The 23,724-nt window shown below is 67.9% G+C and overlaps 3 protein-coding genes across 6 annotated transcripts; 1 reads left to right on the top strand and 2 right to left on the bottom strand.

Annotated features, from left to right (window-relative positions):
- Positions 1 to 340: 340 nt before the first annotated feature.
- On the top strand, positions 341 to 11,640 carry MARS1 (methionyl-tRNA synthetase 1). The gene is given in 22 exon segments (XM_059491256.1): positions 341 to 462; positions 603 to 690; positions 1,619 to 1,697; positions 3,065 to 3,199; positions 3,922 to 3,997; positions 4,084 to 4,238; positions 4,311 to 4,423; positions 5,237 to 5,353; positions 6,524 to 6,727; positions 7,309 to 7,510; positions 8,035 to 8,109; positions 8,192 to 8,332; positions 8,334 to 8,363; positions 8,447 to 8,542; positions 8,625 to 8,742; positions 9,127 to 9,340; positions 9,698 to 9,829; positions 9,922 to 10,026; positions 10,628 to 10,811; positions 10,913 to 10,984; positions 11,181 to 11,288; positions 11,382 to 11,640. Coding segments are annotated over 22 exon segments (2,694 nt in total). The 5' UTR covers positions 341 to 359; the 3' UTR covers positions 11,529 to 11,640.
- On the bottom strand, positions 11,601 to 12,771 carry DDIT3 (DNA damage inducible transcript 3). Of its 4 annotated transcripts, XM_059491257.1 has the most exons (4): positions 12,696 to 12,771; positions 12,478 to 12,525; positions 12,236 to 12,387; positions 11,601 to 12,142 (listed from the first exon to the last, which is right to left on the bottom strand). In XM_059491257.1, the coding sequence occupies exons 3-4, from the start codon at positions 12,362 to 12,364 to the stop codon at positions 11,783 to 11,785; spliced, it is 489 nt and encodes a 162-aa protein (XP_059347240.1). In that variant the 5' UTR covers positions 12,365 to 12,387; positions 12,478 to 12,525; positions 12,696 to 12,771; the 3' UTR covers positions 11,601 to 11,782. The 4 variants fall into 4 exon arrangements, with proteins under 4 accessions (XP_059347240.1, XP_059347241.1, XP_059347242.1 ...); XM_059491258.1 differs by having other exon boundaries at positions 12,236 to 12,525; positions 12,696 to 12,762; XM_059491259.1 differs by having other exon boundaries at positions 12,478 to 12,696.
- A 692-nt stretch (positions 12,772 to 13,463) lies between these two features.
- DCTN2 (dynactin subunit 2) lies at positions 13,464 to 23,139 on the bottom strand. The gene is made up of 14 exons (XM_059491279.1): positions 22,959 to 23,139; positions 21,424 to 21,492; positions 17,354 to 17,450; positions 17,183 to 17,244; positions 15,915 to 16,013; positions 15,614 to 15,774; positions 15,351 to 15,498; positions 15,196 to 15,261; positions 14,694 to 14,732; positions 14,516 to 14,593; positions 14,345 to 14,416; positions 14,154 to 14,256; positions 13,980 to 14,071; positions 13,464 to 13,764 (listed from the first exon to the last, which is right to left on the bottom strand). The coding sequence occupies exons 1-14, from the start codon at positions 22,992 to 22,994 to the stop codon at positions 13,678 to 13,680; spliced, it is 1,209 nt and encodes a 402-aa protein (XP_059347262.1). The 5' UTR covers positions 22,995 to 23,139; the 3' UTR covers positions 13,464 to 13,677.
- Between the last annotated feature and the right edge of the window lie 585 nt (positions 23,140 to 23,724).

The raw sequence follows: 23,724 nt of genomic DNA, 5'->3' as shown, positions 1-23,724 counted from the left end.
CTATCCCGTTACCCCATTATCCCGTTACCCCGCTATCCTGTTACCCCGCTATCCCGTTACCCCGTTTTCCCGCTATCCCGTTACCCCGTTACCCCGTTTTCCCGCTATCCCGTTACCCCGTTACCCCGTTTTCCCGCCATCCCCCTGTCCCGTTTTCCCGCTCTCCCTTTCCCCCATCCCGGCCATGGCGGCCCCGCAGCCGCGTCCCCGTTGCCATGGCAACCCCTCCGCCCGCGCTCTCGCGAGACTCGTATGCGTGACGAGAGGGGCGTGTCGGGGGCGGAGCGATCCGCGCTGGCCCCGCCCCCCGGGCATGGCGGCCCCTCCCGCCGCGCGGCGCTGGCCCCGCCCCCTCCGCCATGCGGCTCCGGGTCCCGCCGGGCGCTCCCGCCGCCCTCAAGGTGCTCGCGGCCGCCGCCGCCGCCCCCGCGCCCGTGCGCCCGCACCTGGGCGGCCCCGCAGGTGAGACCGGCACCGCCACGCCCGCCCCGGGCCGCGCGGCCGCGCCCGCCGCCCCCGGGCCTGACCCCGGCCCTGCCCCCGTGAGGGCCCGAGCCCGAGCCCGAGCCTGAGCCTGAGCCTGTCCCGGTCCCTCCCCACAGAGCGGCCTCAGACCCCCGCGCCGGAGCTGGAGCTGCGGCTGGAGCTGGACAGCGGCACCGTGCTGTTCTCTCCCAACGCCATCTGCCAGTGAGTGCGGGGGGCCCGGCAGAGCCTGCCCTGATCCCTCCAGCCCTGCCCCAAAGCCCCCCAAACCCCCAGAGCCTGCCCTGATCCCTCCAGCCCTGCCCCAGAGCCTGCCCTGATCCCTCCAGCCCTGCCCCAAAGTACCCCAGAGCCTGCAGAGCCTGCCCTGATCCCTCCAGCCCTGCCCCAAAGCCCCCCAAACCCCCAGAGCCTGCCCTGATCCCTCCAGCCCTGCCCCAGAGCCTGCCCTGATCCCTCCAGCCCTGCCCCAAAGTACCCCAGAGCCTGCAGAGCCTGCCCTGATCCCTCCAGCCCTGCCCCAAAGCCCCCCAAACCCCCAGAGCCTGCTCCGACACCCCCAGTCCTGCCCCAAAGCACCCCAAATCTCCTCCAAACCCCCAGAACGTGCCCCAAAAGCCCCCCAGATCCCCAGAACCTGCCCCGAGCCCTGCCCCAAAGCCCCCCCAGAACCTGCCCCGACCCCCCAAGCCCTGCCCCAAAGCACCCCAAGCCCCCAGAACCTACCCTGATCTCCCGAGCTCTGCCCCAAACCCCTCAGAGCCTGCCCCACAAACACCCCAAACCTTCCCCAAACCCTCAGAATCTCCCCAGACCCCCCTCCCTTTCCCCTGATCCCCCAAGTCCTGCCCCAAAGCCCCACAAACGTCCCTGAAACCCCACAGAACCTGCTGTGATTCCCTCCAGCCCTGCACCAAAGCCTCCCAAACCCCCAGAACCTGCCCTGACACCCCCTTAGCCCCCAGCTTCCCCCCCTAGCCCTGCCCCAAAGCCACCCCCAGAACCTCCTCTGACATCCCCTTATCCTCCTACACCCCCGTGCATGCCCCAAAGCCACCCCAAAGCTCCCCCAAACCCCTCTGGACCTGCCCCGACGCCCCCTTATCCCCCGACCCCCCTTCTCTCCCCCCAGGTATTTTTACCTGTGCCGGGGGGAGGAGCCCACCGACCTCACCACGCAGTGGCTGGAATGGGAGGCCACGGAGCTGCAGGTGAGAGACCCTGGTGTGACCCAATGTGCCCCTGTGTGTCCCCAGTGTGACCTGGTGTGACCCAATGTGCCCCTGTGTGTCCCCAGTGTGACCTGGTGTGACCCAGTGTGCCCCTGTGTGTCCCCAGTGTGACCCCGGGACTCTGCTCCCTGTCCCCCCGATGTGTCCCCGAGGTTCTGTGCTGCCCTGTCCCCACAGTGTGACCCCACTGTTCCCCTGGGGCTCTGTGCTCCCTGGCCCCCTTGCTGTCCCCCCAGTGTGACCCCGCTGTGTCCCCACAATGTGACCCATTGTGTCCCCACTGGCCCCTGCTGTGTCCCGTGCTGTGTCCTGCTGATGTGACCCCACTGTGCCCCCCATGTGACCCTGCTGTCCCCCACTGTCCTCCTCGTTGTGTCCCCTGCTGTGACCCCATTATGTCCCCACTGTCCCCTGCTGTGTCCCCAGTGTAACCCCAGTGTCCCACTGATGTGACCCTGCTGTCCCACAATGTGACCCTGCTGTGTCCCCACAATGTGACCCTGCTGTCACCCTGCTGTGTCCCCTGCTGTGTCCCCATTATGTCCCCACTGTCCCCTGCTGTGTCCCCAGTGCAACCCCACTGTGTCCCACTGATGTGACCCTGCTGTGTCCCCACAATGTGACCCTGCTGTCACCCTGCTGTCACCCCGCTGTGTCTCTGAGGCTGTGTGCTCCCTGTCTGCTGCAGTGTGACCCCACTGTCCCTCCTGGTGTGACCCTGCTGTCCCCACTGTCCTCCCTGCTGTGTCCCCTGGTGTGAACCCTCCTGTGTCCCTCCAGGTGTGACCCTGCTCTGTCCCCCAATGTGACCTCATGATGTGACCCTGTTGTGTCCTTGCTGTCCCCTGCTGTGTCCCACTGTGTGACCGCGTTGTGTCCCCCTCAATGTGATCCCATTATGTCCCCAAAATGTGACCCCGTTATGTCCCTCTGTGTCCCCACAATGTGATCCCTTTATGTCCCCGCTGTGTCCCCTCAATGTGACACCGCTGTCCCTGCCGTGCCCCTCGATGTGACCCGGTTATGTCCCCGCTGTCCTTACAATGTGACCCCATTACGTCCCCTCTGTGTCCCCACAATGTGACCCCATTATATCCCCTCTATGTCCCCACGGTGTGACTCCATTATGCCCCCTCTGTGTCCCCCAATGTGACCGTGTTATGTCCCCTCCATCCCTTGCTGTGTCCCCACAATGTGACCCTGCTGTCCCCACAATGTGACCCCATTATGTCGCCACTGTCTCCTCTGTGTGACCCCATTATGTCCCCTCTCTGTCCCCACAACGTGACCCCATTATGTCCCCTCTGTGTCCCCCAATGTGACCCCGCTGTCCCCTGTGTCCCCAGCCGGCGGTGGCCGCTGCCCTGTACCTGCGGCTGGTTCAGGGCCGGGCGGGGCCCGAGGCCCTGGGGCTCCTGCAGCCCCTCCTGGCTCACCTGGAGCAGCAGCTGGCCCGGAGCGGCACCTCCCACCTGGCCGGGGTGAGTGAGGGGGGCCTGGGGGTGGGGAGGGGCTGGATGTCACCTGCGGGACGGGGGTGGCCCCAGCTGTGTCCCCAGTGCTGTCCCCAGGTGTGTCCCCAGCACCGTCCCCAGGTCTGTCCCCAGCCCTGTGCCCAGGTGTGCCTGAGGGAGGGGAGGGTGGGACACTGCTGACCCCGGGGTGGAAAATGGCCCCAGTGCCTCCCAGTCCCACCCAGTGCCACCCTGCCGCTCCCAGTGCTGCCTTCACCTGGCAGCACCACCCAGTGCCCTCCCAGTGTCCCCAGTTTGTCCCAGTCTGTCTCTGTTCATCCTGCATGGCTCTCCCACTGCCCCCAGTTCACACTCCCAGTGCTCCCAGTCCCTCCCAGTGCCCCAGGTCACACTCCCAGTCCCTCCCAGTACCCCCAATTCACAGTCCCAGTCTGTCCCAGTCCCTCCAGTTCACACTCCCAGTCCTCCCCAGTCCCTCCATGTCCGTGTGTCCCCAGGACGCCGCCTCAGTGGCTGATGTCGTGGTGTGGGGCAGCCTGTTCCCCGTGCTCCAGTTCACACTCCCAGTGCTCCCAGTCCCTCCCAGTGCCCCCAGTTCACACTCCCAGTGCTCCCAGTCCCTCCCAGTGCCCCCAGTTCACACTCCCAGTGCTCCCAGTCCCTCCCAGTGCCCCCAGTTCACACTCCCAGTGTCCCCAGTCCCTCCCTCCATGTCCGTGTGTCCCCAGGACGCCGCCTCGGTGGCTGATGTCGTGGTGTGGGGCAGCCTGTTCCCCGTGCTGCAGGACCAGACCAGTCTGCCCAGTAAGAGCGGCCCGGGGGGGATGCAGGGGGGGTCCGGGGCTGTCCCTGCCAGGCCGGGCTGACCCCCCCTGTCCCCCCGTGCCCAGGTGAGCTGCAGGTGCTGCGCTCGTGGTTCGGGGCCGTGTCGGCGCTGGAGCCGTGCCGGGCGGCGGCCGCGCTGCTGCCGGAGGCGCTGCGGGAGCTCCGGGCACACCTGGCCCAGCACCCCCCGCACCTGCCCGGGCCCCCCCGCGAGCCCCAGGTGCGGCCCCGCCCCGGGGGGGAGGGCGGGGCGCAGGTGGGCACCGCCCCCCTCACCTGGTGCCCGCAGCAGGACGAGGAGAGCCCCGAGCGGGCGCTGACCGACGACGACATCGCGGCAGCCGTGGAGATCTGGGCACGGGGCCCTGCGGCACTGCCCCCGCCCCGGGAGCCACGGACACCTGTGTGAGTGAGGGACAGGTGTGGGACAGGTGTGACACTGACAGCCAGGGAGCCACTGACACCTGTGTGAGTGAGGGACAGGTGTGGGACAGGTGTGACACTGACAGCCAGGGAGCCACAGACACCTGTGTGAGTGAGGGACAGGTGTGACACTGACAGCCAGGGAGCCACGGACACCTGTGTGAGTGAGGGACAGGTGTGACACTGACAGCCAGGGAGCCACAGACACCTGTGTGAGTGTGGGACAGGTGTGGGACAGGTGTGACACTGACAGCCAGGGAGCCACGGACACCTGTGTGAGTGTGGGACAGGTGTGGGACAGGTGTGACACTGACAGCCAGGGAGCCACAGACACCTCTGTGAGTGAGTGTGGGACGGGTGTGGGACAGGTGTGACACTGACAGCCAGGGAGCCACAGACACCTGTGTGAGTGAGGGACAGGTGTGGGACAGCTGTGGGACAGGGGGCACTCACCTGTGTGCCCAGGTGGCACTCAATCACAGCCACCATGGAGATCTGGGCACGGGGCCCCACGGCTCTGCCCCCGCCCCAGGAGCCACAGACACCTGTGTGAGTCAGGGACAGGTGTGGGGACAGGTGTGCCCGGGGACAGTCACCTGTGTGAGGGACAGGTGTGACACCTGACATCCAGGAGTGTGTGTGTGCCCAGGTGGTGCTCACCTATGGGAGCGAGGAAGGGACAGGTATGGGACAGGTGTGCCAGGAGCACTCACCTGTGGGAGTGTGTGCATGCCCAGGTGGCACTGAGGGGGGTGTGGGCAGGGGGACGCTGCCCTGACCCCCCCTCCCGGGCAGGTTACCTGTGGAAGGTGAGCGGAACGTGCTGATCACCAGCGCCCTGCCCTACGTCAACAACGTCCCTCACCTGGGCAACATCATCGGCTGCGTGCTCAGCGCCGACACCTTCGCCAGGTGAGCCTGGGCACCCTGGGCTGGGGCTGCACGGGTGGGACAGGTGTGCACCTGGAGGGGCTGTGCTGTGTGAACACCTGTCCAGGTGTTACAGGTGTGCACCTGGAGGGGCTGTGCTGTGTGAACACCTGTCCAGGTGTTACAGGTGTGCGTCTGGGGGGGCTGTGCTGTGTGAACACCTGTCCAGGTGTTACAGGTGTGCACCTGGGGGGGCTGTGCTGTGTGAACACCTGTCCAGGTGTTACAGGTGTGCGTCTGGGGGGGCTGTGCTGCCTGCACACCTGCACAGGTACCACAGGTGTCCATGCCCAGGTGTGACAGGTGTCCTTGCAGGTGTGACAGCTGTCCACACACATGCTCATGCTCAGGTGTTACAGGTGCCTCTGCAGGTGTGTCGTGTGTCCCCAGAGATGTGACAGGTGTGCCCTGCAGGTGTTACAGGTGCCCCCACAGCTGTGACAGCTGCCCACACACAGGTGTGCCAGGTGCTCACCGCCAGTTGTGCCAGGTCCCCCAGAGGTGTGCCCAGTGCTGAGCCCCAGGTGTGCCAGGTGCTGAGGTCAGGTGTGCCCAGAGCTGAGCTCAGGTGTGCCAGGCATTCCAGGTGCTGAGGCCAGGTGTGCCAAGTGCTGACCACAGCCATGCCAGCTGTGCCCGTGCTGAGCCCAGGTGTGCCCAGCACTGAGCACAGGTGTGCCAGCCATGCCCAACACTGAGCGCAGCTGTGCGCAGGTACTGAGCCCAGGTGTGCCCGTGCTGAGCGCAGGTGTTGCAGGTACTGAGCCCATGCTCAACCCCAGGTGTTGCAGGTACTGAGCCCAGGTGTGCCCACTGTGCCCGTGCTGAGCAGGTGTGCCCAGCCCTGAGCCCCAGGTGTTGCAGGTACTGAGCCCAGGTGTGCCCGGCAGTGAGCCCCAGGTGTTGCAGGTACTGACCCCCAGGTGTGCCCAGCACTGAGCCCAGGTGTGCCAGGTGTGCTCGTGCTCAGCCCAGGTGTTGCAGGTACTGAGCCTAGGTGTGCCCGTGCTGAGTGCAGGTGTTGCAGGTACTGAGCCCAGGTGTGCCCGTGCTGAGCCCAGTTGTGCCCACGCTCAGCCCAGGTGTTGCAGGTACTGAGCGCAGGTGTGCCAGCCATGCCAGGTGTGCCCGTGCTGAGCGCAGGTGTTGCAGGTACAGCCGGCTGCGGGGCTGGAACACGCTGTTCGTGTGCGGCACGGACGAGTACGGCACGGCCACGGAGACGCGCGCGCTGCAGGAGGGGCTGAGCCCGCGCCAGCTCTGCGACCGCTACCACGCCCTGCACGCCGACATCTACACCTGGTTCGGCATCTCCTTCGACCACTTCGGCCGCACCACCACGCCCCAGCAGACCAGGTGAGGGCCTGGGGGCCAGGTGAGAGCCTGAGGGGCAGGTGAGCCCCTAGGCCAGGTGAGAGCCTCAGCAGGCCAGGTGAGAGCCTGAGGGGCAGGTGAGCCCCTAAGCCAAGTGAGAGCCTGAGGGGCAGGTGAGAGCCTAGACCAGGTGAGAGCCTGAGGGGCAGGTGAGAGCCTAGACCAGGTGAGAGCCTGAGGGGCAGGTGAGCCCCTAGGCCAGGTCAGAGCCTCAGCAGGCCAGGTGAGAGCCTGGGGACCAGGTGAGAGTCTGAGGGGCAGGTGAGCCCCTAGGCCAGGTGAGAGCCTAGACCAGGTGAGCACCCAGAACAGGTGAGAGCCTGGGGACCAGGTGAGAGTCTGAGGGGCAGGTGAGCTCCTTGACCAGGTGAGAGCCTAAGGGCCAGGTGACCCCCAGCAGACCAGGTGAGAGCCTGAGGGCCAGTGAGCTCCTAGACCAGGTGAGGCCCCAGACCAGGTGAGCCACTTTAACCAGGTGAGCCCCTGGGGACGAGCTGAGCCCCCAGACCAGCTGAGCCCACCTGCCCCGGGGTACCTGTGCCAACATTCTCTCCCTCCCACAGCATCGCCCAGGACATTTTCCAGCGGCTGCTGGCGCGGGGGTTCCTGCTGCAGGACACGCTGGAGCAGCTCAGGTGCGAGCGCTGCGGGCGCTACCTGGCCGATCGCTTCGTGGAGGGCACCTGCCCCTCCTGCGGCTACGGCGAGGCCCGCGGGGACCAGTGCGACCGCTGCGGGAAGCTCATCAACGCCGTGGAGCTGCAGGTGGGCCGCACCTGGGACCCCCTGTGCCACCTGTGGGACCCTCTGTGCCACCTGTGGGACCCTGTGACCTGTGGGGACCCCCTCACCTGTGTGCACCTCCCTAACTTGCCCTGAGCCATCCCCTCCCACTTTTGGTAACGCCCTTTGCCCCACCTGTGGGAAGCCTCCATCTCCACTTTTGGGGACCCCCACTTCACCTGTGGGAACCCCCTCACCTTTCAGGACCTCCCTAACTCACCCTGAGCCTTCCCCTCCCACTTTTGGTAACGCCCCTTGCCCCACCTGTGGGGAGGCCCCACCTCCACCTTTGGGGACCCCTCACCTGTGGGGACCCCCACTCCACCTCACCTTTGTGGACATCCTTAACTCACTCTGAGCCTTCCCCTCCTGCTTTGGCCCCTTACCCCACCTGTGGGGACCCCCCACTTCACCTATGGGGACTCCCACTCTCCTCACCTGCTGGGACCCCCACTGCCCTCACCTGTGGGACCCCCCTCTACATTGGGGTCCCCCGTTTCCCGCAGAACCCGCAGTGCAAGCTGTGCCGTGGGACCCCGGTGGTGACGCCCACCCAGCACCTGTTCCTGGACCTGCCCAAGGTGAGCAGCACCCGGGGGGGGGCACTGAGGTGGGCACAGGTCCCCCCAGGTTGCCCAGGTGTCTCACCCGTGTGTCCCACAGCTGGAGGGGCAGCTGGAGGCGTGGCTGGAGCGCACCTGGGCCGCAGGTGAGTGGACGGCCAACGCGCGGCACATCACGCGCACCTGGCTGCGCGACGGGCTCAAACCGCGCTGCATCACCCGCGACCTCACCTGGGGCACCCCCCGTGCCCCTCGACGGCTTCCGGGACAAGGTGAGTCCCCCCCAGGCCCCAGGTGCCCCTGCTGGGCCCTCCCTGCCGGGCTCACCTGCTCAGGCAGATCCCCCCCTCCCCAGGTGTTCTATGTGTGGTTCGACGCCCCCATCGGGTACCTGTCCATCACCGCCAACTACACCGAGCACTGGGAGCGCTGGTGGAAGAACCCCCAGCAGGTGGGACAGCCAGGTGACGGTGCAGGTGGGGACAGAGCAGGACACCTGGCTGACATCCCCACCTGTCCCCGTTACCTGCCAGGTGGAGCTCTACAACTTCATGGCCAAGGACAACGTCCCCTTCCACAGCGTGGTGTTCCCCTGCTCGCTGCTGGGCGCCGATGACAACTACACCTTGGTGAATCACCTTATCGCCACAGGTACGGCCGGGGGGGACACAGGGGTGGGGAGGGTCCCCAGGTGTTAGGGAGTCCCAAGGGTGGGGAGCCGGAGAGCCACAGGTGTGGGGAGCCCCAGATGTTGGGGAGTCCCTGGTGTGAGGAGTCACCAGGTGTTTGGGATCCCCAGGTGTGACGGGTCCCCAGGGGAGACACAGGTGTTGAGGAGACCCAGCTGAGGTGGGTCCTCATGTGTTGGGGGTCCCCATGTGTTGGAGATCCTCAGCTGGGAGGGGTCCCCAGATGGGACGGGTCCTCAGGTGTTGGGGATCCCCAGGTGTGAGGGGTCCCCGCTCCCCCTGCCATGCCTGGGGCCGTTTCCTGCCTGGGAGGGCGCAGCCCCAGGTGGGTGCTCACCTGTCCCAGAGTACCTGAACTACGAGGACGGGAAGTTCTCCAAGAGCCGCGGCGTGGGCGTGTTCGGGGACATGGCCAAGGACACCGGGATCCCGGCCGACGTGTGGCGCTTCTACCTGCTCTACCTGCGGCCCGAGGGCCAGGACAGCGCCTTCTGCTGGGCCGACCTCATGCTCAAGAACAACTCCGAGCTGCTCAACAACCTGGGCAACTTCATCAACAGGTGAGGCACTGCTGGGGAGAGGGCTGGGCACAGCTCTGCTCACACCTGTCCCCAAACTGTCCCTGGGCTGTGCTCACACCTGTCCCTGGGCTGTCCCCAGGCTCTGTTCACACCTGTCCCAGACTGTCCCCAGGCCCACACCTGTCTCCAAGCTGTCCTTCGGCTGTGCTCACACCTGTCCCAGACTGTCCCCAGGCTGTGCTCACACCTGTCCCCAGCCTGTCTGTGGGCTGTGCTCACACCTGTCCCCATCTATCCCAGGGCTGTGCTCACACCTGTCCCTGGCTGTGCTCACACCTGTCCCAAGGCTGTCCCCACCTGTCCCTGCTTGTTCCCACACCTGTCCCCCCCGTGCAGGGCCGGCATGTTCGTGTGCAAGTTCTTCGGGGGCACCGTGCCCGCCATGGCGCTCACGGCCGAGGACCAGCGGCTGCTGGCGCGGGTGACGCTGGAGATGCGCCAGTACCACCAGCTCATGGAGAGGGTCCGGTGGGTGCTGGGGGTCCCAGACCCGGGGAGGGGGGGTGCAGGGGCTGCCCTGCAGGTGCTCAGCCCCACCTGTGCCCACCTGTGCCCCCCAGGCTCCGGGATGCTCTCAGGTGCGTGCTCGGCATCTCCCGCCATGGCAACCAATACATCCAGGTGAACGAGCCCTGGAAACGCATCAAGGGCGACGAGAGGGACAGGTAGGGAGGGAGGGGACACCTGGGGACAGGGACGGGGCACAGGGGGGCATTGGGGGCACTGGGGGGGGACATGAGAGGGACAGGGATGGATGGATGGATGGATGGATGGATGGATGGATGGATGGATGGATGGAGCACCTGGGGACAGGAGGGGGGCACAGCTGGGGATTGGGGGAACTGGAGGGGGGCACAGCCATGATCTGAGGGGGTGGGGGGTGACTGGAGGTGCCATGGAGGGGTCCCCACACCTGGCTCTTGTCAGGGTGGGGCTGGCACTGGTGGGGGGCACAGGGCAGGCATGGAGTGAAGCCAGGAGCTGGGGGGACACTGGAAGGTCCCTGCTGGCCCCTCCCACGGGCAGTGACAAGGGAGGGGGACGAGGGTGGGACACAGCGGCACAATGGGCACTGAGGTGTTGTCCCCCCAGGCAGTGCACAGGCACACGGCGCGGGGGTCACTGAGCAAGGAGGGCACAGGACTCGAGAGTCACTGATCTGGGAGGGTCACAGGGGAGTCACCAAGCTGTCCCCACCCTAGGCAGGACACGGGGGTCACTGAGCAGGGAGGGTCACAGAGGTGTCACCGAGCTGTCCCCCCGCAGGCAGCGCGCAGGGACGGTGACAGGCGTGGCAGTGAACCTGGCGGCCGCTCTGGCCGCGCTGCTCCAGCCCTTCGTGCCCGGGGTCAGCGCCGCCATCCAGGCCCAGCTCCGCATCCCCCCCGAGCGCTGCGGGCTCGGGCCCGGCCTCACCTGCACCCTGCCCGCCGGGCACCGCGTGGGCACGGTACGGCACGGCCCGTGCCCCCGGGGAGGGCAGGCCCTGCCTGGGTGGGAGCCGCAGGTGCTGCCCCCCAGGTGTGACCCCTCTGTCCCTGCTGTGGCCAGGTGAGCCCCCTGTTCCAGAAGCTGGAGCCTGAGCAGGTGGAAGCCCTGCGGCAGCGCTTTGGGGGAGGGCAGGTGAGTGGGGGCTCAGGTGCCCCCCAAAGCTCCCTCACTTCACTCTGGGCACCTGCAGCTCCATCCCCCATCCCTCCCCTCCCCATTCCCAGTGCAAAGGTGCTGCTGTAGAGCCCCAGGTATCTCCTGGTGCTGCCCCGGGTGAGCTGTACCTGCCTGGAATATCAGTGAGGGGGCTTCTCCCCATCTCTTCCAGGCCAAAGAGCCCCCCCTGGCCTCAGCCCCCCCTCCGACCCCCAACACCCCCGCGGCTCCAGGTGACCCCAAACTGATCCAGGAGCTGACGGAGCAGGTGGCCCAGCAGGTGAGGGGGGACAGGGCATGGGACACGTGCTCTGTCATGCCTTAACCCCCAAATCCTCATCACACCCTCAAATCCTTCCTCCCACCTGTCCAGGGCAACCTGGTGAGGCAGCTGAAGGCTGCCCAGGTGGAGAAGGCCCAGGTGGACGCCCAGGTTGCCAAACTGCTGGAGCTGAAGCGGCAGCTGGCGCTGGCCGAAGGACGGAGCCCCGAGGTGCCCAAGGGCAAACGGAAGAAGTAGCCCCAGTTCCAAACTGGGACATCCCGAGGAGCGGCCCCAGCGCCTCCAGTAACCAAACTGGGCCGCGCTGGGTGTGGTTGGATACGTGTAATAAACGACAAGAGCTGTACAACGGCGTGGAGCAGCTGCATCCACTTGTCTGTCCGCAGAGTCCATCTGTCCATGGGGCTGCCCCCGCAGTCCGTGGGGCAGCAGAGTCCTTGTCCCGCTGTCGCTGTGCCCGGTCCGTGTCCCGGTCCTGCCCGGGGCAGCCGCTACAGCTGGCGCAGGTTGACGATGCGGTCGATGAGCGCGGCCCGGGTGCGCTGCACCTCGGCGCTCAGCCGCTGGATCTCGGCGCGGAGCCGCTCGTTGTGCGCCGTCAGCTCCCGCACCCGCCGCTCCCCGTCCCGCTGCCGCGGGGCCCCGGCGCCGCCGCGCCGCTTCCTCCGCGCCCCCCGCGCCTTCTCCTCTTCCTCCTCCGCCTCCTCGGCGGGGCCGGGCCGGGCCGGGCCGCTCCCGCCGGGGGCCGCGGCCGGGGGTTCCTCCGGAGCCGCTCCCTCCGGCCCCAGCAGCTGCAGCAGCTCCTCGGCCAGAGCCAGGTCCAGCCCGCAGCCGCCCGGGCCCGGCTCCTCCTGCGGACACAGCGGAACCGGGGCCGGTGATGGATGGAGGGGGCACCGCACCCCGCGCTACCGCCCCGGGGGCGCTGCCGGCCCCGCGCTCACCTGCTCGGCTCCCCAGGCGGGGGCGGCCCCGGGGGGCTCCGCCGCCAGCACCTCCTGCAGGTCCTGGTACCACCCGTCCAGCTCCCAGCCGGGGGGGCCGCCCGGCCCCCACAGCCCCTCGGCCGCCATCGTCACCTCGGGCCCGGCGCGGGCTGCGGGAGGGACGGGAGCGGAGTGAGGGGTGACCCGGGCGGGACCCCCGGTGCACAAAGGGGGCGCGCACGGCGGGGGTGGCCCCTTACCTGCTCTCAGGTGTGGTGGTCAGTGAGGATACACTTTCTCCTCGATGCCTGGGGAAGGAGAAGGGGGTGCTCTTAGGACCGGTGACCCCCGAGTGCGCGGCTCGGGGCCCTCATCCCGCGGAGACGGCTCCGGGCGCTCCGGTTCCCGGCACCGAGCGGGAACCCTCGGCCAGCGCCCCCCGCGCCCCTCGGGGCCGGTCCCCGCGCTGCCCCCGCACCTTCCTGGGTGGTCCCGGCTCCCCCCGGCCCCGCTCCGCTCGCTGCCCCCGGTTCATCCTCGTCCGCATCGTCCCGCGCTGCGCCCCGCCCCCCGCGCCGCGCCGCTTTATGCACACCATGACGCAACGCTCGCGCCGGCAGCAGCCAATGAGCGCGTGGGAGCCGTGACTGGCAGGAGAGCACGAACCAATGGAAGTGCGGCAGGGGCGGGACGAACGGCAACGCCCAGCGCGAGGAAGGGGCGCGCGGGGGGTCACGCGGGGATGATGCAATGGCGGGAAATGGGCCACGCCCCCCGGCAGGCACGGGGCGAGGGGCGGGGCTTGTCCGGAAATGGGCGGGGAATACGGGGAGTGGGCGGGGCCTCGGTGCCACCGGGTCTCGTTCTCCCCGCCCGGGATTAACGGGAGGGGCGGGAGGGGGAAAGGAAAGGGGGTCTCAGCCCCCCCATCCCCTCCCCTCCATTGCACGTGGGGGGCACTGGGGCGAGGGGGCGGCACCGGGGGGGTCCTGGGGGGAGCTGGGGGCGCCTGTGGGGGCCGAACTGGCGCCATGGGCGTGCTCTGGCTGTGGGTGGCGGCTGCAGGGCTGGGGCACACCCGGGACCCCTCCCCTGTCTGTGGGGTCCGGCTGCCCCCAGCCCCCCATCCCTGTGGGGTCCCACAGGCTCCCCCCGTGTCCCCCCAGTCCCAGCTTTCCCACCCCCAGTTTGGGGGGGCGCTGCTCCTGCCGCCCCCCAGAGACACCGACACGCACACGCTGGGAGCTGAGCTGTTTATTGGGGTACGGGGGGACCAGAGACCCCCGGTGGGGGAGCAGGGGGGACAGGGAGGACCCCCAGGGAACTGAGGGGGGCAGAGGATGGGGGGGTCGAGCCAGGGTATTTACAAGCAGCAGCTGGGACCTGCGGGGGGGGCACAGGGCCCAGGGGTTCCTGGGGGGGCACGGGGGTGTCCTCAGCGGGGGGGTCCTGGGGCCTGGTCACTTCTGCAGCCGCTTGATGCGGGCGTCGATGTCGGCAAAGTTGTCCTCGACGATGGCCAGGTTGTCCTTCATGGTCTTCTGCACCTGGGGGGGCAGAGGGGGTGGGGGTGAGTGGGGATGGGGGCAGGGGGGATGGGAAATGGGGCTAAGTGGGGATGGGGTGATGGGGCAGGGGGGCATGGGGGTGAGGGGGATGGGGTGATGGGGTCCGTGGGGATAGAGCAGGTAGGGATGGGTGACGTGGGTCACTGGGGATGGGGCAGTGGGGCTGGGGGCAATGGGGGGCCAAGGGGTCCCACCTCAGCCAGCAGCACCGCGTTGTCCTTGAGAGCCCCCGCGATCTCCTGCTGTGTGGTGTCCAGGTGCACCAGCACCTGCCCGAACTGGGTGGCTGTGGGGGCACACACCTGAGTGCTGGGGAGGGCAGGCAGAGACCCCCACCCGGTGCCCCCCCCAGCCCCCCCGGCCCTCACCTTGCTCGTGCAGGTCCCTCAGGGTCACCAAGCGCTGCACCACGTCGGGCAGGGCGCTGGCCACGGCGTCCCAGCTCTGCAGCGTCTCGTACAGCTGGTGGATCTGGGGGCACACGTGGAGTGGGGGGTCAGCACAGCCTGGGGGGGCCTTTCCGGATCCCCCCCCGGCCTCTGGGCCCCCCAGCCCATACCTTGCTCTGGGTGTCAGCGTCCTGCACTGTGGCCTTGTGCTTGGCGATCTCGTTCACCTTGCCCAGGACGCTCTGGGGTGGGGGAGACAGAAACCCCAAATCCAGCAGCGGGCCCCAAACCCAGCAATGTCTCCCAGTTTAACCCCAGCAGTGCCCCCCAGCTCCCCTCACCTGCAGCCGAGCCTCCACCTGGTCCAGCACAGCCACATCCAGAACGTTCACCTTGGCCTGCAGCACCTGCACCGTGTCCTGGGGAGGGGGGGCAGGTGAGGGGGGTACAGCAGCCCCCCCAAGCGCTGGGGGCAAGGGGGGGACAGGGGCTCCCCCAAACCCCTCTTGCCCAACTCACCATGAGACTGGAGCCCTTCATTCCCACCAGCAGCGGGTTCTGTGGGGGAAACGGTGTCAGTAGGGCCAGGTGAAGGGGGAGGGTAGGAAAGTGGCAGGAGGGAGGGAGAGTGGGCAGACCCCCCTCACCTGGGCCCTCAGAGGGAGGGAGGTAGGGCAGCCCCCTCACCTGGGCCCTCCCATGGGCCCTCCCCCGGCTGCCAGGCTCACACCTGGGCACTCCCCTGGCTGCCAGGCTCACACCTGTGCCCTCCCCTGGCTGTCAGGCTCACACCTGTGCCCACCCCTGGCTGCCAGGCCCACACCTGTGCCCTCCCCTGGCTGCCAGGCTCACACCTGTGCCCTCCCCTGGCTGTCAGGCTCACACCTGTGCCCACCCCTGGCTGCCAGGCCCACACCTGTGCCCTCCCCTGGCTGCCAGGCTCACACCTAAGCCCACCCCTGGGTGCCAGGCTCACACCTGTGCCCTCCCCTGGCTGTCAGGCTCACACCTGGGCACTCACCTGGCTGTCAGGCTCACACCTCATGGCCGCCTCCAGCTGTGCCAGGCGCTTCTCCAGCTCCGACACCTGCGGGGTTTGGGGGGAGCTGCTGGGACTGCGCTGCAGGGCCGGGTGCCAGGTGTGGTGCCCCCCTGTGGTTCCAGCAGCCCCCTCACCTTGGCAGACTGGGCAAACTGGTCCTGCTCGGGCCTCCAGTAGAGCTCGAAGGTGACAGCGTCGCCGGCAGTGGGTGCGGCCCGCGCGGGGCCCTTCCCCGGGGCGGCCTTGCTGCACTTGGCCACCTCCAGCTGCTGCAGCAGCCGCCTGGGGACAGCCCAGAGGGGACAGCGTGGGCACAGGGACAGGGCGGGCAGGGGACAAGCTGTGCCACCCCATGGGGACACTGCCATGGCCCCGCGGGCTCCTGTCCCCCACTCACTTGGCCAGGGCACCCTCGGGGTCAGCGAAGTCGACGGCGGCACCGGGGCCCAGAACCTTCTCCAGGTGGGAGCTGAGCAGCTGCTGCTTCAGCACCTCCACCTGCCTGGCCAGGGCCATGGGCGTCAGCTCCTCCTCTGCCCCCGACTCCTTCACCGAGCTCTGGGGGACACACAGGGGACATGTCACCCCTGGGACACACCCTGGGATGGGGGGGCTCACCTGGGGCAGATGGGGGCTCATCTGCACACACAGGTGCTGTGTCACCCCCAAACCATTCCCCAGGACAGGTGGGAGCTCACCTGGATCTGCTCCACGTCCCGGAGCAGCTCCTGCACCTCGTGCTGTAACCGCTGGAATCGCTGCTGCGGCGTCTCCTTGGCACCAAGACCCTCACCCAGCTGGGGGAGAAATGATTCAGGGGGCTCGGGGGCACTCACACAGGGCCAGGGGAGCTCATGGGATGGTGGAAGGGTCATGGAGGTTCAGGGGTCTCACAGGGGGCTCAGAGGTCTCAGGGGTCTCAGGGGGCTCACAGGTGCTGGCAGCACCTGGCACCAAGCAGAAGGAGCAGGTGAGGCCTGCAGGGACAGGTCAGAGCAGCCTCAGGTGGCACCTAAAGGGAACCGGGTGGGGTCAGTGGGGCAGGGCAGGAGCAGCCCAGGAGGGTCCTGAACCCACAGGGAGAGAGAGTGCACTGGAACTCATCTTCATCCTCACGGAGCTCCTCATCTTCACACTCAGAGCTCCCCATCTTCACCCCCATGGAACTCCTCATCCTCACCCACATGCAGTTCCTCATCACCACCCCCATGGATTTCCCATCTTAGAGCTCCTCCTCCTCCTCTTCCTCCTCCTCCTCCCGGAGCTCTACAGCTGTGGGGTGGTTCTGGGTGCTGCTGTGCCCCCCGTGCAATGTGGGGGTTCCCTGCTCTTTGCCCAAACCCAGCTGCTCCCAGAGCAAACCTGGGCTGGGCCAGTTTGGGGGGTGATGGCCTGGCTGGACAGTGACCAGCCCAGGGGACACAGCTGTCACCCCCCCAGCAGGCCAAGAAGGAGCCAGGTGACCAGAGCCACCTTCTCCCCTTTGGCCCTGGGTGCCAGGAACTGCAGCCCACCCTGAGGGTCCTGAGGGAGCAGAGGAACTGGGACAGCCTGGGGAATTGGGGTGACAGAACTGCAGTCAGTGAGGGGACAGGCAGGGCCCTGCTGGGGGAATAGACCCCAGAACATGGGGGTACCCAGGAGAGGCCCGGGGGTCCTGGGGACACCAGCTGAACATGAGCCAGCCAGGAGTACCCTGAGACCCCCGGGTCTCCCACAGATCCACCCTGGGACCCCCAGCTCCACCAGGACTTGGTTACAGCGCTGTCCTGAGCACCCTCGGGGGTCTGTGCTGGGGACAGGGGCTCCCAGCATGGCAGACTGGGCTGGACTGGGCAGAGACCAGCAGGGCACTGCTGGAGCTGGCACACAGCTCCTGGGGGCTGCAGCAGGTGACCCCGGGGACCTGTGGCACCCAGGAGCGTGCCAGCACTGCGTGAGGAGGGGGTGTCCCTTGCCCACTCACCATCTCATACTCCCCAGCCTCGTAGCCCGTTGTGCGCGTGCGGCCGATGCGGTCAGAGAAATCTGCAGGAGGCAGAGCCAGGTGTGACCAGGGGGCTCAGTGCCCCCTGCCTCCCTGGCTCGTGCCCAGCCCCCCGGACCCGTGCCCAGCCCCCCTGGCTCCCCAGCTCACCCACACCCTCGGTGCCCAGGCGCTTGTCCCGGAACTTCTCGTAGGCCGCGTTGGGGTTGATGATCAGGTGCTCCACGCTGGTGCTGCTCAGCTCCTCCTGCACACGGAGCCACGTCAGGGACAGGGACAGGGACACGGCGCTCCCAGACTGCCACCACCCCCCCAGCACGGACAGGGATGGGGACAGGGGAGCCCCAAGGCTGCCACCACCCCCAGCACACAGCATGGGCAGGGCTGGAGGCGCTGCTCCTCCCCAGGACAGGCCCCCAGTGCGGCCCAGTGAGGGCCCTGCTGGCAGCGATGTGGCACGTCCCCAAGGGGCCAGGGTGGGGACATGGCACCCCTGAGTGGCCTGGCCCAGGGGAGGTACCCTCAAGAGTCTGGAGTGGGGATATCAGACCCCAGGCTGGCCCAGCGTGGTGACACTGGGCCCTGGTGACACCACCCTGGTGACACTGGGCCCTGGTGGCACTGGGCCCTGCTGACACTGGGACCCGGTGACACTGGGCCCTGGTGACACCACCCTGGTGACACCACCCTGGTGACACTGGGCCCTGGTCTGGCCCAGCCCAGCACACAGGGTCCCCCAAAGATGTGTCAGGACTTCGGGCCCCCGGCCTGGCCCAGCTCAGAGTCCCCCAAGGTTCAGCCTATCCCAAAGTGTGGAACATTCCAGCAGCCCCTGGCCAGCACCAGGACCCACTGCTGGTCCCTCCAGGGTGATCCCTGTCCCCTTGGGACTGTCACTGACCCCCAGCTGTGTTTTGGCAGGACAACCTCCTTCCCAGGGTGACCCCCGGCCCCCTGGGGCTGGCACTGCCCTCTGGTTGCCTTTGGGGCTCATCAGGGGGGCAGTGGGAAGTGTAAGCCCCCAGACCCCCAGTCCAGGGGCTGTGCCCTGTGCCAGGCAGGGTGGGCACAGCCGGTGTGTCCCTCACCCTCTGCTGCCCTCAAGGGTGTCCCCAGCTCAGCAGGGCTCTGGGAGGACCCAAAGGACCCCCTGTGCCCCTGTGCAGCCCCTGGCTCTGGCCCGGGTGGATCAGGGCTCTGGCCCAGGTGGATCTGGGCCTGGGTGGCTGCGGGCAGTGAGAGCAGCAGGAGCAGCGCTGGCAGCATTAGGGGGCTGCGGTGGGTGGCAGCGGGTGACAGTGGCTGAGGGACAGTGACAGTGGCTGGGACACGGGCGCTTACCAGCTCCTGGCGTTTCCCAGAGGTGAGAAAGTCAGAGCAAGGTTAGAGAGGGGAGAGAGAGACAAAATCCGCGTTAGAAGGTCCGGCCCGCGCCCGCCGCCCCCCGAGGGCTGGGGACCCCTGAGGGACAGGGAACCCCACGGGATGGGGACCCCCGAGGGCTGGGGAGCCCCGAGGGCTGGGACCCCTGCAGGACAGGGAACCCCATGGGATGGGGACGCCTGAGGGACAGGGAACCCCACGGGATGGGGACCCCCGAGGGCTGGGGAGCCCCGAGGGATGGGGAGCCCTGCAGGACGAGGGGCAGTGGGACAGACCCAGGGCAGCCAGGGATGGAGCAGCAGGGCTGTGCCCTGGAGGGGAGCAGGACTGGCAGAGTTTGGGGATCACCCCATAACTCCCCTCAGCAGCTCCAGCTCCTGCCCAGGGTGGGGGGATGTGAGTGCAGCCAGGTGCTCCCCCCGGGACCCCAACACCCAGCGGGACCCCCGGGGAGCCTGGGGGGGCTCTGTAGGGCCAGGGGCTGCCCCGGCCCCGCAGCTGCCCCGTGCAATGCTGGCAGCAGGGAGGGGGCTCAGCACGGCCCCCCCATGCCCAGGCAGGGCCCCAGGGCAATGAGACCCAGCCCAGGGGTCCCGGGGGTCCCAAGGCCAGGTGGGCAGTGCAGGCAGCAGGCAGAGGATGCAGAGGGCAAGGCAGAGCGGGGGGCAGTGCAGGGCACCCCAAAACCCCCATGCACATGCAGCAGTGCCCCCCCATGCACCCCAAAGCAGGGCCGCGCTTACTTGTGCAAACTGAGTCCAGGCCAGGCGGGAGCGGGGGGGAAGCGGGGGGAGCCCTGGTCAGTTTGGGGGCTCCCCGAGGGGGAGGAAGGACCCCCCAGCACCCCAGAGCTGGTGAAGGGCTCCCCGAGGCAGGGGGGGCTTAGGACCCCCCATCTGTCACCTCCCACCACAGTAGGGGTCACCTCATGACTTTGGGCTCCAACCCCTGTTTCAGCCCACCTTGCTGCTCCGGCCCTCACTGGGGGGGTCTCTTTGCCCCCCTCAGGATTTGGGGGTACCTGGTGGGCCCCTGCTCCCTGCCAGGGACCTGTGCCAATCTCCTGCACCCCAGAAACACCAATGGCACTGAAGGCAGAGGGGGGCTGGTTGCACCCCCTGCACCCCCAAGGCCTGGCACCCGCTCAGTGTCTTGGGGGGCACCGAGTCACTCCTCAGGCTGTGACCCCTGAACCCCCATTGTCCTCCCCAGCACACCTGGGGGTCACCCCACACCTCTGGGGGGTCACCCCATACCCCTGGGGGTCCTCTCTGCCGTGTGGCCTCAAGGACAGATCCAGTGTCACCCCACGGGCCCTGGGGGTCCTTGGGGCCCCTCAGTGATGGGGCTCTGGGTCACTCCCACTCTGGGGGTCCCCTGAGTCCCACAGGGATGGACCCCCCATCACTGCACACTGACCTCCCCTGGCCTCAGCCCAGGCTGGGGACACCCCAGTACTCACAGCAGGTTTAGGGGGTCCCCCTTGTTCCCCTCGGGGTGGGGCTGGGGCACTGGCAGCCCTGTTCGTCTTGGGGACAAGGACAGCAAGGCCAGGGACAGCCAGCCTGTGTGGGGGGGGCTGTGCTGATCTCCCCTTCCTGCCCCACAGGTAGGGCGACACAGGGGATGGGGGGACACTGCAGGGGACACTGTCACTGCAGGGGACATTGGGACTCTGGGGGACACTGTCACTGCAGGGGACACTGTCACCGTGCGGGGAGATTGGGACTGTGGTGGACATTGGGACACAGTCACTGCAGGGGACACTGTCACTGTGGGGGGACACTGTCACTGGGGTGGCACTGGGACTGTGGGGGACACAGTCACTGCAGGGGGACACTGTCACCGTGGGGGACACTGACAGTGTGGGGGACACTATCACCATGTCACTGTCAACATGTCATACTGGGACTGTGGGGGGACACTGTCACTATGAGGGGACGCTGTCACAGGGGACAATGTCACTGCAGGGGACACTGTCACTGTGGAGGGACATTGGGACTGTGGGGGGACACACTGCGGGGGGGACACTGCCACTGTGGGGTGATGTGTCCCTGTGGAGAGACACTGTCCCCATGGGTGCTGCGTCCCCGTGGGTGCTGTGTCCCTGTGGCTGCTGTGTCACTATGGGTGCTGTGTCCCCATGGGGTGCTGTGTCCCCGTGGGTGCTGTGTCCCTGTGGGTGCTGTGACCCCGTGGGTGCTCTGTCCCTGTGGGTGCTGTGTCCCCGTGGGTGCTCTGTCCCCGTGGGTGCTGTGTCCCTGTGGGTGCTGTGTCACTGTGGTGCTGTGTCCCTGTGGCTGCTGCGTCCCCGTGGGTGCTCTGTCCCCGTGGGTGCTCTGTCCCTGTGGGTGCTGTGTCACTGTGGGTGCTGTGTCCCCATGGGTGCTCTGTCCCTGTGGGTGCTGTGTCACTGTGGGTGCTGTGTCCCCGTGGGTGCTGTGTCCCCATGGGGTGCTGTGTCCCCATGGGGTGCTCTGTCCCTGTGGCTGCTCTGTCCCCGTGGGGTGCTCTGTCCCTGTGGCTGCTGTGTCCCCGTGGGTGCTGTGTCCCCGTGGGTGCTGTGTCCCTGTGGGTGCTGTGTCCCCGTGGGTGCTGTGTCCCCGTGGGTGCTGTGTCCCCGTGGCTGCTGTGTCCCCGTGGCTGCTGTGTCCCTGTGGGTGCTGTGTCCCCGTGGGTGCTGTGTCCCCGTGGGTGCTGTGTACCCGTGCAGGCTGTGCTGCTGCTGGGTGCATGGGCGGTGGGGGGCCGGTTCCCTGCCCCGGTGCCACTCCTGGGGGTCCCGGGGGGTCCCGGGGGTCCATTCCAGCTGCTGCTCCCCCCCGGCCGGGCCTTACCGCCTCGAACTCGGCCTGGTCATCCTCGGGCAGGTCACTGGTCTCGTACACGTCGGGCTCGTTCCGGGCCTGCGGCACCAGGGGCTGGGCTGGGACCCCCAGCTCACCCCCACACCTCATCCCCATGGACACCTCTGATGGGCCACACCTCCCCCTGGACACCCCAATGTCCTGACAGCCCTTGCTGACTGCCCCCAAACACCCCAATGTCCCCCCAGCACCCCGACTCACTGCCCCTGTCCCCTGACCTCCCCCAGCTCCCACAGTCACCCCAAACACACGGGGTGCTCCCACCCCCCGGGGATCTGTGTTCACCCCACGGACAGACCCACAGACAGACAGACAGGTCCTCCCTGGCACCCCAAACCCCCTCCCATTCCTACAAACACCCCAAACGTTGCCAACCCCCACACCCCACTGACCCTTCAGCTCACCCCCAGATCTTCTCACAGACCCACAACCCCCCAGATTCCCCAAATCCCCCTGCTCCCCAGACCCTGTCGGTCATTCCAAGCTCAGACCCCCCAAACTGACTCGGTCCCTGCTGCTCCTCAGCCCCCCCAGTGCCCTTGGACCACCTCAGGACCCCTGAGTCCCCCAATCCCCTCAGATCCCCCCAAACCACTCAGAACCCCCAGCCCCTGCCAGTGCCCGCAGATCCCTGAATCGCTGCAGATTCCCCAGGATCCCCTCACCACCCTGAGACACCCCACGGCACCCTCAGACCCTCAAATCCCTGCAGATTCCCCCCAAATCCTGCAGATTCCCCCGGATCCCCTCATCACCCTGAGACACCCCACGGCACCCTCAGACCCTCAAATCCCTGCAGATTCCCCCGGATCCCCTCATCACCCTGAGACACCCCACAGCACCCTCGGATCCCCCCGGCCTGCTCTGACCCTCAGACCCTCTCAGAGCCGCCCTTCTCCCACCTCCCCAGTCCCTCCACGTCCCGCCGGTCCCCTCCTGTTCCGAGATGCCCTGGCCCCCCTCAGGCCCCCTCAGACCCCCCGGCCCTCTCAGACCCCCCAGTCCCCTCTGAGACCCCCTGGCCCCCTCAGACCCCAAATCCCCGCAGTTCCCTCATTCTCCCCCAGGGCCCTTATCCCGCTTGACTCCCCCGATCCCCTCAGAGCCCTCAGCACCCCTCTGATCCCCCTGAACCCCTGCCCCTCCGATCCCTCAGAGCCCTCAGCATCCCCAGGCCCGCGATCCCCTCACACGTCCGCCGATCCCCTCGGACCCCTCAGCACCCCCAGGCCCCTGATCCCTTCACACCCTTCAGCACCCCCAGGCCCCTGATCCTCTCAGACCTCCCCGATCCCCTCAGACCCCTCATCATCCCCAGGCGCCCCCATATCCCCTCAGACCCCCCCCGATCTCTCAGAGCCCTCAGTATCCCCAGGCTCCTGATCCCTCCGGCCCTCCCGATCTCCTCACAGAGCACCCCAGGCCCCTGATCCCCTCACATCCCCCCACAGCCTCCCACATCCCCTCAGAGCCCCGGCTCCTCCCCGGCCCAGCCCCTTACTCACGATGCCGGGCAGGTCGGCGTACTTGGGGTCGGCCATGGCGGGGGCGGTACTGGGGGCCGGTATTGGGGAGTCGGTAATGGGGGTCAGTAATGGGGGTCGGTGTTGGGGGGTCCGTGCAGGGGGGGCCGGTGCCGGGGGGTCCCGGAATGGCCGCGCAGGGCCGGGGCGGGGCCGATCTCGCGAGAGCGGCGCGGGGCGGAGCGAGGGGGGAGAGCGCAGGGGCGGGGCCGGGCGAGGATGGGGCGGGGCCTGATGGGGCGGGGGCGGGGCCTGAGCGAGCAGACGGGGCGGGGGCGGCACTGGGGGGACAATGGGGGGACAATGGGGGGGACAGGGGGACACACGGACACGAGGGGACAATGGGAGGACACACGGACGCGGGGGGACAATGGGAGGATAGGGGACACGGGGACACAGCACCCCACGGACACGGGGGAACAATGGGGGGACAGGGGACACACGGACACGGGCAGGGCACGGGGGTACAAGGGGGACATACCGGGGGTGAACAAGGGGCGGGGAATGGGGGGAGACACGGGGGGTGACACAGAGGGTGACACACGGATGAGGGCACACGGGGACACGCACGGAGACACACATGGGGGGCACACGGGGGGACACGGGGCAGACACAGGAGAAAACCTGGGGGCGGCACAGGGGCTCACAGTGCCGGGGGGACACACGGGAGGACACACGAGGGGCACACGGGGAGCACAGCGATGGGGGGACACGGAGGGACACCCGGGCCGGACTCACGGGTGAGGGC

This window comes from Ammospiza nelsoni, chromosome 32, assembly GCF_027579445.1.
Source record: "Ammospiza nelsoni isolate bAmmNel1 chromosome 32, bAmmNel1.pri, whole genome shotgun sequence".
NCBI classification, from domain to species: domain Eukaryota; kingdom Metazoa; phylum Chordata; class Aves; order Passeriformes; family Passerellidae; genus Ammospiza; species Ammospiza nelsoni.
Note: the sequence above shows the minus strand (reverse complement) of the source record. Positions and strands in the feature narration are given on the sequence as shown.